Raw genomic sequence first — 12,796 nt, 5'->3', positions numbered from 1 at the left:
GGGAGAGGCCACAACAGTGAGAGGCCCGCGTACGGCAAAAAAAAAAAAAAAAAAAAAAAAGACATAAGGAGCCCCAAAAACAAAAAAAAAAAAAAAAAAAAAAAAAAAAAAGAATAATTATTTCTACTGATAGAAAAAGTATATAAAATAATAAAATCACTGGAATAATTTATTTTTATGCTTGTGTGTAATATATTTTCATGTAATATATTTCTAGGTCTGAAGTATTAGTCAGAAATATAATAAAAATTAAATCTTAGTAGTTACTGTTTTATTTTTAAATGTAACAAATTAGAAGATGGGAACTGGTAACACTGTCCATAAAATCAAAGATTGTCTAATTATTTTCAATTTTTTCACAGAATAAAGGAAGAAGAAGCAGCATGGCAATCTGGACAGAAAATGAGGTTTATCTTGGATATGCTTTGCTTAAATTTGTTAAAATAATAACTACTGAAAAACTGAAAGAACTTCTAAATATGTCATCAGCTGCTACTCTGACTATACACAATGTTGAGTATACAGGACACCCTTTGGAACTTGCCTTGTTACTAAATTACTGCATTACATGTAACATCATCAAAACGATTTACCTAGTGATATACAATGAAGATACAAAACAGTGGGTATTCCAAGACTTTGCATTAGATGTCTCTACTGACAGTTTTTTAATTCCAAATTTTATATATTCAGCAATGCCAGAATTAATACTATGGGACAAACATAGGATCTACTATTATTACCATAATTTCACAGATACTGGAGTTTTACAAACACCTACAGAATTTGGAAATCTATCAAGATTATCACATAACAGCACTATTCATAATGTTTTTATGGGTAAGGTATTCTCATTTTGCAAAAATTATTCTAGATTTCGTAATAGATATCTTGCTTATATAGATGTAATAATTTTAATGTATTAATATATGATGCTTTTGATAAAGGTGCTGTTTTACCACTTTTAAAATTCTATTAATGTCAAGTAGGATCTCACAAAGCAAAATGGCAAACTCAGATTCTTTTTTCAGAGGTTCATTTTGGTCAATCAGCAGATACATATGCAACTTACATATGCATTTTCAATGTATGTGTTGTTATATTCATTTCCTAGGGCTCCCATAACAAAATACCACAAAATGGTACAAACTTAAAGCAGCAGAAATTTATTGTCTCAGTCCTAAAGGCTAGAAGTGTTGGCAGGGCCATACTCCCTCTGAAAGCTAGGGAATCTTTCCTAGCTTCTAGTCACTTGCTGGCAAACCTTTTCATTCCTTGGCTTGCAGCTGCATCATTCCAATTGCTGCCTTTGTCATCACATAGAATTCTTGTGTCTCCACATATCATCTTGTTATAAGGACACCAGGGCCAACCCTATTCCAGTACGACCTCATCTTAAATAATTATATCTATAATGACGCTATTTCCAAATATGGTCGCATTCTGAAGTAGTATTTGGAGTTAGAAGTTCGACATATCTTTTTTGAGGGGACACAATTCAATTAATCTATAACAGGTGTTGTAGAGTTAAATAGATCTGTTTTCAAGTCCATGAACATGTCATTTAACATTTCCAAGCCTCAGTTTTCTAATCTAGAATATAGGACTGTCATTTTGATTAGATAAGGGATTGTATATAAAATGCTTAGAATAATACTTGGCAAGTGGTAAATCTTCAATTAATAGTAGCTATTCTTCATGTTATTATTCTTGAGGCAGTGTACTAAACATTATAGGAAGTGCAAAGAAATAGAAAGTTTAATGCTCAAGGAATCTATTTAGGAGATAAATTAACCATGAAATTTAAAGTAGATATCACTGTAAATTGTAATTAGTCTTTCTTGACCCCATATCATTCTTCAACTCTCAACCATCCAGTTTTGCTGCTCCCCTTTACAACAAAACTCCAAGGAAGTATTGCCTGGTTTTACTTTTTCCTCTTTCCTCTCATTCTCTCTTGAATCCACTCTAATCAAATTTTCACAGAAACTGCCCTTATCAAGCTTTTCAATGACTTCCACTTTGCTAATCCAGTGGCCAATTTTCAGTCATCTTTCATGATCTGGCAGCAGCATTTGAAATAATTCACCATGGCCTTTTTCTTGAAACACTTTTTTTTCACTGAATTTTAGGGTATCACTTTTCTGTTCTTCCTCCTACTTCACTAGATGTTCCTCCTCTGCCTCTTTTCCATTCTCATCTTCTTAATTCCTAAATGGAGAAGTACCTCAGGGTTTGGTTCTCAGACATCCTCTGAACTCTATTTACATTCATTCTTTGCCCTCCAGCCATGATAATTAGCCTGAACTCCAAACTACTATTTCCTACTACCTTCTTGATACCTTCACTTGGATGACTAGTGGGCATCTCAGACTAACATATCCAAAACTGAATCCTTGTTTCCCTCACCCACACTTCAATCTGCTTCATCCCTAGTCCTCCCCTATCGAGTAAACAGCACTTCTTTTCTTCCAGCCACAAACCATGACCTCATCCTTGAATCCTCCCCTTTTACATCCCACAAACAAGACATTATCAAATCCTGTTGGCTATATCTAAAAAATGTATCTAATATCTAACCTTTTTTCACCATTCCCACTCCAGTTCAAGCCCTTATCCTCTCTAGCCCTTACATACAAGAGTTTTTTAAGTGGTCTCTCATCTTTTATCCTTGCGTCCCCATCCCTAACCACAGTCCACCTAGCAGCCAGAGTGAGCCTTTGAAAATATATGCAAAATCATATTATTCCTCTGCTTAAAACCCTCATTTGGCTTCTTATATCACTCAGAATAAAATCTAAAACCTTTAGCATCACCTGAAAAACAATATGTGATCTGGCCCAGGACTCTGATGTCATCTCCTATCCCTCGACCCTTTGTTCAGTGTTACTTAGCCATACTGGCCTCTTTGCTATTCTTTGGATATCTACTGTTTCCCTGGGTATCTACTGCCAAGAATATTTCTCACTTTGATATGTATATAACTCTTATACTTAATTCAGGTTTAAGTCCAAATGTCACCTTATCAGAGAGCTCTTTCCTGACCCTGACCTAACTCCCCTGCTCTGTACCTTACACTTCTTTATTTTGTTCACATCGCTTATCATCACCTAACAAATTATATGTGTACTTATTTGTTAGCTGAATCTTCCACCAAAATAAAGTTCTGCATGACTTCATTATATTTGCTGCTTTACCCACAATACCTAGAACAGTATATAATATGTACTTTTTGGAATAAATAATTGAAAAATATTCACTGAGAACCACTATTTGTGAGGCATTCTGCTAGGGGTTGGAGATATAGTGGTAATATGAACACAATTCCCACCCTCACAGAGTTTACAAAATTACATAGGATAAAGACAAGTTAACATGCAAATAAAGCAACATGTTTAACTCTATGATAGAGACAATATAGGGTGCTATGGAAACACACAGATTGAGTACCTTATCCAAATTGGGAGACATGGAAGTAGGGAAGGCTACCTTGAGGTAGGGAAGTGGTATCTAAACTGAGATATGCTGAATAAGCCGGGGTTAGACAGTGAAGACAATAGATGGGATTGGTTTACCCAATGACCCAGAGACAGAGATGACAGGATACTTTCCAGAACATGAAAGATGATAAACTTCTGAAACAGAGTTTTGCAGAGAGAAAAGGGTTGAGTCTCTTCTGGAGAAATAGAGTCCAGATTATTAAAGACTGCAAAAGTTGTATGAAGAAATTGGACCTTCTTCTAAGGCCTCTAGGGAGTTCTAAAGAGTTTAGAGCAAGCGAGAAGCAGGATATTTGTGTTTTTGTTTTTTGTTTTTTGGGGGGTTTTGGGGGTTTTTGTGTGTGTGTGGTACGTGGGCCTCTCACTGTTGTGACCTCTCCCGTTGTGGAGCACGGGATTCGGACACACAGGCCCAGCGGCCGTGGCTCATGGGCCCAGCTGCTCCGCGGCATGTGGGACCTTCTCGGACCGGGACACGAACCCGTGTCCCCTGCATCGGTAGGCGGACTCTCAACCACTGCGCCACCAGGGAAGTCTGGATATTTGTGTTTTTAAAAGACCATAGTGAAAAGAAGATAAGGTCAGAATGATAAATTGGGGATAGATTTTAGAGGACCTTAAAGTTTGAATATTGTACTGAAAGCCATTCAGAAATGCTGAAATAAAAAGTTTAAACAGTTTATAAGTATATGAGATATGAAGTTAAATGCCCTCAACCTTCACTATTTCCAGTTCTCAGATAACCCACTATTAACAAGTTCCTGTGAATTTATCCAGACGTTTTAAAAAGCAAATTCAAAATATAACAGGTGAAATCAGAGAAGATGACAGAGTAGAAGGACCTGAGCTCACCTACTCTCACAAGCACAACAAAATTACAACTATTTACAGAACAACTATTGATGAAAAAGACCAGAACCTGCCAGAAAAGATCTACAACTAAAGATATAAAGGAGGAACCACAATGAGACAGGTAGGAGGGATGGAGTCACAGTATACTCAAGTCCCATGTCTCTGGGCAGCCCACAAACAGGAGAGTAATTATAATTGCAGAGGTTCTCCCCAAGGAGTGAGCAGTCTGAGCCCCACATTGTGCTCCCCAGCACTAGATGATGGCTCCCCAGAACATTTGGGTTTGAAAGCCATTGGGGCTTACTTTCAGGAGTCCTGGAGAGCTGTGGGAAATAGAGACTCAGAGAATGTCACATGCTCCAGGACCCAGAGCAGAAGTAGTAATTTGAAAGGATCCTGGGTCAGACCTACCTGCTGATCTTGGAGAGTCTCCTGGAGAGGCAGGAGGAAAATGGAGCTCATGCTGGGGACACAGACACTGGCCACAGCCATTTTTGAGAGCTCTTTTACCACATGGACCCTGGTGCTAGCAAGCATCATTTTGGAATTCTCCCTCTAGTTTATTAGCTTCAGGACCCCACCCTGCCCCTGCCCAACAGCCTGTAGCCACCACTACTGGGATGCCTTGGCCCAAGCAACTAACTAGGTGGGGACACAGCCCTGCCCACCAGCAGACAGGCTGCCTTAAGACCCCCAGAGCCCACAGCCACTCCTGGACACAGCCCTGCCCATCAGAAGTCCCAGGACCTGGACCCACACACCAGAGCTCAAGCACTAAACCTGGAGCCCCCAAGGCCTTGTAGTCAGAGACACCAGGATGCAGCTATACCTCCAGTGAGCAGGCACCAGCCACCAGAAAGCCTTCTCTAGCCTTGGGATCAGCCTCACCCACAAGTGGGCAGACACTAGCCACAGGACAACCACAGTCCACAACCTGGGGACCCAGTGGACCAGCACCAAACTTGACCAGCTGGAACCTGAACCTACACCCTGGACCCAACATCCAGCTGTGTCAGGAACTGGACCCACCCATCAACAATCTGAAATCAGCTCTGGGGCCCCTGGGTCCTGCAGCCAGACCTGAGGACCCAGTTCTGCCCAATAGTAAGCTGGCACTAGCTCCAAGACCTGGGTTCACCCACCAGTGGACAGGTATCAATCCCAGGATCTCCTGGACCCTAACCCCACCCACCAGTGAACAAGCACTAACACTGGGGACCCCTGGGGTTCTGCAGCCCACCACCTCATGATCCAGTTCCACCAACCAGTAGCTGGAAGCCTCCTTAAAAGGCAGAGCCTAGCAACCAACTGGACTGTGAGCCAACAAAGCCTACCAAGCCACCCACAGTAGTCAACCCATGACAACAGAAGGTCCTATGCAACCCACATAGAGAATGACCCTAGAGTATATAGCTCAGGTGGTGAGAGGGGATTGTCCTACTAGAATGCATAGGACATCTCCTACAAAAGGCCACTTTTCCAAGGTCAGGAAACATAACCTACCAGATACAAACAAATAAAAACATGTTAGGCAAAATGAAACAACAGAGGAACATGTTCCAAACAAAAGAACAAGATAAAACCCCAGAAAACTAAGTGAAGTAGAAATAGGAAGTCTACCCAAGAAAGAGTTCAGGGTAATGACCATAAAGGTGATCAAAGAACTGGGGAGAAGAATGGATGCACATAGAGAGAAGTTAGAGATTTTTTAAAAGAGTTGGAAAATATAAATAACAACCAGATGTGAGGAATACAATAATGAAATGAAAAATACACTAGAAAGAACCAACATTAGATTAAATGATACAGAGGAATGGATCAGCAATCTGGAAGACAGAGTAGTGGAAATCACTGATGCTGAGCAGAAAAAAGAAGGAAAAGAAATGAGGACAGTTTAAGAAACTTCTGGGATAACATCAAGCATACTAACATTTGCATTATAGGGGTCCCAGAAGGAGAAGAGAGAAAGGGGTCAAGAACACATTTGAAGACATAATAGCTGAAAAGTTCCCTAACCTGGGAAAGAAAACAGACATCCAAGTCCAGGGAGCACAGAGAGTTCCAAGTATGGTCAACTCAAAGAGAACCACAAGACACATTGTAATTAAGATGCCAAAACATAAAAGTAGAGAATATTAAAAGTAATAAGGGATAAGAACATAAAAAACACAAACACATGGTGGATAAACAATACATTCTTAAATAACCAAGAGATCACTGAAGAAATCAAAGAGGAAATCAAAAAATACCTAGAGACAAATGACAATGAAAACACGATGATCCCAAACCTACGGGATTCAGCAAAAGCGGTTCAAACAGGGAAGTTTATAGCTATACAAGCCTACCTCAAGAAACAAAAAAATTCTCAAATAAACTATCTGTCCTTACACCTAAAGGAACTAGAGAAAGAAGAACAAATAAAACCCAAAGTTAACAGAAGGAAAGAAATCATAAAAGTCAAAGCAGAAATAAATGAAATAAAAAGGAAGAAAACAATAGCAAAGACCAATAAGACTAAAAGCTGGTTCTTTGAGAAGATAAAATTGATAAACCATTAGCCAGACTCATCAAGAAAAAGAGGGAGAGGACTCAAATCAATAAAATTAGACATGAAAAAGGAGAAGTTACAACAGACACCGCAGAAATACAAAGCATCCTAAGAGACTACTACAAGCAACTCTAGGCCAATAAAATTGACAACCTGGAAGAAATGGAAAAATTCTTAGCAAGGTATAACCTTCCAAGACTGAACCAGGAAGAAAGAGAAAATATGAACAGACCAATCACAAGTAATGAAATAGAAACTCTGATTAAAAATCTTTGAACAAGAAAAGTCCAGGACCAGATGTCTTCACAGGTGATCTATCAAACATTTAGAGAAGAGCTAACACCCATCCTTCTCGAACTCTTCTCAAAAATTGCAGAGGAAGGAACACTCCCAAACTCATTCTATGAGGCCACCATCACCCTGATACCAAAACTAGGCAAAGATACTACAAAAAAAAGAAAATTGAAGACCAATATCACTGAGGAATATAGATGCAAAAATCCTCAACAAAATACTAGCAAACAGAATCCAACAACACATTAAAAGGATCGTACACCATGATCAGGTGGGATTTATCCCAGGGATGCAAGCATTCTTCAATATACGAAAATCAATCAATGTGATACACCATATTAACAAATTGAAGAAGAAAAACCATACTATCATCTCAGTAGATGCAGAAAAAGCTTTTGACAAAATTCAACAACCATTTATGATAAAAACTCTCTAGAAAGTGGGCATAGAGGGAACCTGCCTCAACATAATAGAGGCCATATATGACAAACCCACAGCAAACATCATTCTCAATGGTGAAAAACTGAAAGCATTTCCTCTAAGATCAGGAACAAGACAAGGATGTCCATTCTCACCACTATTATTCAACATAGTTTTGGAAGTTCCAGCCATGGCAATCAGAGAAGAAAAAGAAATAAAAGGAATACAAACTGGAAAAGAAGAAGTAAAACTCACTGTTTGCAGATGACATGATACTATACATAGAGAATCCTAAAGATGCCACCAGAAAAATACTAGAGCTAATCAATGAATTTAGTAAAGTTGCAGGATACAAAATTAATGCTCAGAAATCTTTTGCATTCCTCTCCAATATTCATGAAAAATGCAAAAGAGAAATTAAGGAAACACTCCCATTTACCATTGCAACAAAAAAATAAAATACCCAGGAATAAACCAACCTAGGGAGACAAAAGACCTGTATGCAGAAAAGTATAAGACACTGATGAAATAATTAAAGATGATACCAACAGGTGGAGAGATATACCATGTTCTTGGATTGGAAGAATCAATATTGTGAGAATGTCTATACACCCAAAGCAATCTACGGATTCAATGCAATCCCTATCAAATTACCAGTGGCATTTTTTACAGAACTAAAACAAAAATCTTAAAATTTGTATGGAGACACAAAAGACCCCAAATAGCCAAAGTGGTCTTGAGGGAAAAACACGGAGCTGGAGGAATCAGACCCCCTGACTTAAGACTATATTACAAAGTGACAGTAATCAAGACAGTACAATACTGGCACAAAAACAGAACTATAGATCAATGGAAGAGGATAGAAAGCCCAGAGATAAACCCATGTGCCTATGGTCAACAAACCTATGAAAAAAGAGGCAAGGATATACAATGGAGAAAAGACAGTCTCTTCAGTAAGTGGTGCTGGGAAAACTGGACAGCTACATGTAAAAGAATGAAATTAGAACACTCCCTTACCATACACAAAAATAAACTCAAACTGGATTAGAGACCTAAATATAAGACCGGACACTATAAAATTCTTAGAGGAAAACACAGGAAGAACATTGTTTGACATAAATCACAGCAAGATCTTTTTTGTTCCACCTCCTAGAATAATGGAAATAAAAATAAACAAATGGGACCTAATGAAACTTAAAAGCTTCTGCACAGCAAAGAAAACCATAAACAAAATGAAAAGACAACCCCACAGAATGGGAGAAAATAGTTGAAGACAAAGCAACCAACAAGGAATTAATCTCCAAAATATACAAAGAGTGCATGCAGCTCAATATCAAAAAAAAAAACCCATCATAAAATAGGCAGAGGATCTAAATAAACATTTCTCCAAAGAAGACATATATATGGTGAAAAAGCACATGAAAAATGCTCAACATTGCTAATTACTAGAGAAATGCAAATCAAAACTACAATGAGGTATCACCACACACAGTCAGAATGGCCATCACCAAAAAGTCTACAAACAATAAAATCTGGAGAGGGTGTGGAGAACAGGGAACCCTCCTACACTGCTGGTGGGAATGTAAATTGGTAGAACCACTATGGAAAACAGTATGGAGGTTCCTTAAAATACTAAAAATAGAATTACCGTATGATCCAGAAATCCCACTCTTGGGCATATATCCAGAGAAAACCATAATTTGAGAAAGATAAATGCACCCCAATATTCATTGAAGCACTATTTACAATAGCCAAGACATGAAAGCAACATAAGTGTCCATCGACAGAGGAATGGACAAAGAAGATGCGGTACATACATATAATGGAATATTACTCAGCCATAAAAAATGAAATAATTCCATTTGCAGCAACATGGGTGAACCTAGAGATTATCATACTAAGTGAAGTAAGTCAGAGAAAGACAAATATCATATGATGTCACTTTTATATGGAATCTTAAAAAGTGATACAAATGAACTTATTTACAAAACAGAAACAGACTCACAGACTTTGAAAACAAACTTATGGTTACCAAAGGGAAAAGGTAATGGGAGGGATAAATAAGGAGTTTAGGATTAACATATACAAACTACTATATATAAAATAAATAGTCAATAAGGACCTTCTGTATAGCACATGGAACTCTACTCAATATTCTATAATAACCTATATGGGAAAAGAACCTGAAAAAGAATGGAAGTATGTATATGTATAACTAAATCACTTTGCTGCACACCTGAAACTAACACAATATTGTAAATCAACTATACTCCAATATAAAATAAAAATTAAATTAAAGAAACACCTCTGGAGAATATGCATATATATACATATGTATATATGTACTTGTACACTTGTACAAGTATTCCTGTATCATAGATTATTAGATATAGAATTCTTGAATCAGAGTTCTGAATATTTAAAAAGTTGATAACCCTTAAAATTGTCAGTCTAAACTCACCCAAAAGTATTTGAAAAATGTATATTTTTATAAAATCTATTTACTATTTACCCATAGTGTGGAAGAAAAATGTGTAATTCTCATTTTATTGCACATTTTATAATTAGATGTTTTATCTAGTTTTGTATGTTTATTGGTCATATTTTTTCTGGATTGTCAATTCATACTGTTTAGATATTTTGCACTGGATTGCTTATTTTCTTATTGATATGTTTTTTACTTATAATGTATATTATCCATTTGTCTTTGACGCATATTGCAAATATTTTCTGTTGTGTGTAATTTCTCAGTGCCTTTTTGCAGGGACTTTGACATTTACAATTTCAGTTTTTAAGTAGTGAAATTTGTTAGTATTTTTATTTGTGAATTCTTCTGTAATGTCATAATATGAAAGGTCTTTCCAATTATAAAGATATTATCATATATTTTCTTTTTATAATTTAGCATTATAATTTTCATGTTTAAATCTTTAATTCATCTAGAATTATATTTGGTATAAGGAATCTAATTTTATTTTTTATTTCTATTTTTCCTGTGAAACCTGGTGTTGCCTTCAAATCAGTCTTCTGTTAAACACCACTTACCCTACAGATCTGAAATGCCAATTTTATTATGCATTTATTCCTCGTGTTAACTGGGTTAAGTTTCTAGGCTACCCCCTTCCCTCATCTATCTCCATAAGATCTATATTGTTTTGATTACTGTAGCATTAATCACTAACACACTATATAATTTATTTATCTTATGTTTATTGGCAGTCTTCCATAAAGGAATAGAAGCTACAAAAGAAAATGATCTTTCAGTTTTTTTACTAATATGCCCCTCCCAAGTATTTAGAACAGTATATAGCTATAGTGGGCATTCAGTAAATATTGATATTTATTGAATAGATGATTGCATATTTGCAATATCAGGTCTTCCCAACCAGGAATGTTATATCTATTCATTAATTTTATTTTCTCTAACTGGTCTATTAAAGTCTTTCAACTCTTCTTCAGTCAATTTTAGAAGTTTTTTTATTCCTAGGAAAGCATTCATTTTTTCTAGATTTTCTAATTTATTGGCAAAGGCTTCCCATTTTAATGTTTAAATTTCTTATGTATGTGTAATCATATTCTCTTGCTTATTTGTAATATTGTTTATGTCCCACTCCTTGCTAGTTTGGCTTGCAAGATACCATTTTTTTTTTTAATTTTTTGTTTTTGTTTTCCTTTCCTTTGAAAAGAACTCTTTGATTTATCAAATCTACTTTCTTTTTTATTTAATTCCTTAATTTCTGCTTTTGTCATTAATGATTCCTCACTTCTGCTTTTTGTTTGTAATGTTGGTATTCTGTTGCCTGCTTGTTGAGTTAAATAACTAGTTCATTTATTTTCAGTTTTTGTTGTTTTCTAAGCATTTAAAACTATGAAAAGCATAATGCCATGAATTTTTCTCTGCATAGCTTTAGCTACATCCCACAGGCTTTTATATATAGTGTTCTTATTCTCATTATTTAAAAAAATAATTCCTAATTTTCATCTTAACTTCATATTTAATCCAAAATTCATTTAATAATGTTTTTAATGAGCAGTGTGATAGGAAAATGGTAGTATGTTGACACTGTTATTAAAGTATTCTGATCCTAAAAATATTGGTATTTCTGATTTAAGAGCTTGATTAGAATATAATTTATGGCAAGTTGTGAAAATGTCACAATTATTCATAATCCAAATGTAAGATGCAAACTCACAAAGAGCTCTGAACCTCCCTAACTCTTTGAATTCACATTCCTCCTTTCAGCCAGTCCTTTCTAAGTGTTGTTTTTGAAAATTAAAGAAACTATATTCCTAGGGGCTGTATGCAAAGAGTGTCGTATCTGGAAAGGAAATTATGAAACCAACTGGTCCAACTGTTCATTTTATACATATGGTTATAGAACCAAAGAGGTTAAGAGACTTATTGTCTATGAACCTCTACAACTTAGGCATAATACTCTATTAAGGGGAGAAAGTTAATTAATTTGTATAAAGTGAACCTGAAGAGGTGCTGTCTCCCTCCCACCACCATTTCTTCATCCCAATTGCATTAGCCTACTATGGCTGCCATAGGAAAATACCACAGACTAAGTGGCTTAAACAATAGAAATTTATTTTCTCACAATTCTGGAGGCTAGAAGTCCAAGATCAAGGTGTCATCAAGGTTGGTTTCTGACGAAGACGCTCTTGCTGGCTTGAATACAGCGGCCACCTTCTCATTTTGTCCTCACATAGCCTTTCCTCTTTGTACATGCAGAGAGAGAAAGAGCTCTCTGGTGTATATTCCTCCCCTGATAAAGACATCAGTCGTATTGGATTAGGGCCCCATCCTCCTGACCTCTTTTAACCTTAATTACCTCCTTAAAGACTCTACCTCCAAATACAGTAATTCAGTCCATAATACAATGCTTCCTAATAATACCATTCCTGTCATGCTTATCCTCATTATTATTTAATACACTAATTCCAGCTCTTTCTTCTATGTTAATAATGTGATTATAAAAGTGATAGAGTGGGGCTTCCCTGGTGGCGCAGTAGTTGAGAGTCTGCCTGCCGATGCAGGGGACACGGGTTTTTGCCCCAGTCCAGGAAGATCCCACATGCCACAGAGCGGCTGGGCCCATGAGCCATGGCCGCTGAGCCTGCGTGTCCGGAGCCTGTGCTCTGCAACGGGAGAGGCCACAACAGTGAGAGGCCTGCATAC

The 12,796-nt window shown here is 36.8% G+C and overlaps 1 protein-coding gene across 1 annotated transcript in view; it reads left to right on the top strand.

The window, feature by feature from the left end:
- The window catches only part of LOC103068700 (uncharacterized protein C1orf101), a gene marked incomplete at its 5' end in the record, with an annotated part of 184,464 nt that overhangs the window by 66,357 nt on the left and 105,311 nt on the right, over positions 1-12,796 (top strand). The window contains 1 exon segment of the mRNA XM_082930961.1: positions 363-840. Coding sequence (XP_082787087.1) covers positions 363-840 — 478 coding nt within the window.

Source organism: Lipotes vexillifer, unplaced genomic scaffold, assembly GCF_000442215.2.
Source record: "Lipotes vexillifer unplaced genomic scaffold, Lipotes_vexillifer_v1.1 scaffold1591, whole genome shotgun sequence".
NCBI classification, from domain to species: domain Eukaryota; kingdom Metazoa; phylum Chordata; class Mammalia; order Artiodactyla; family Lipotidae; genus Lipotes; species Lipotes vexillifer.
The sequence above is the reverse complement of the archived record's forward strand: the minus strand, read 5'-3'. Positions and strand labels throughout refer to the sequence as shown.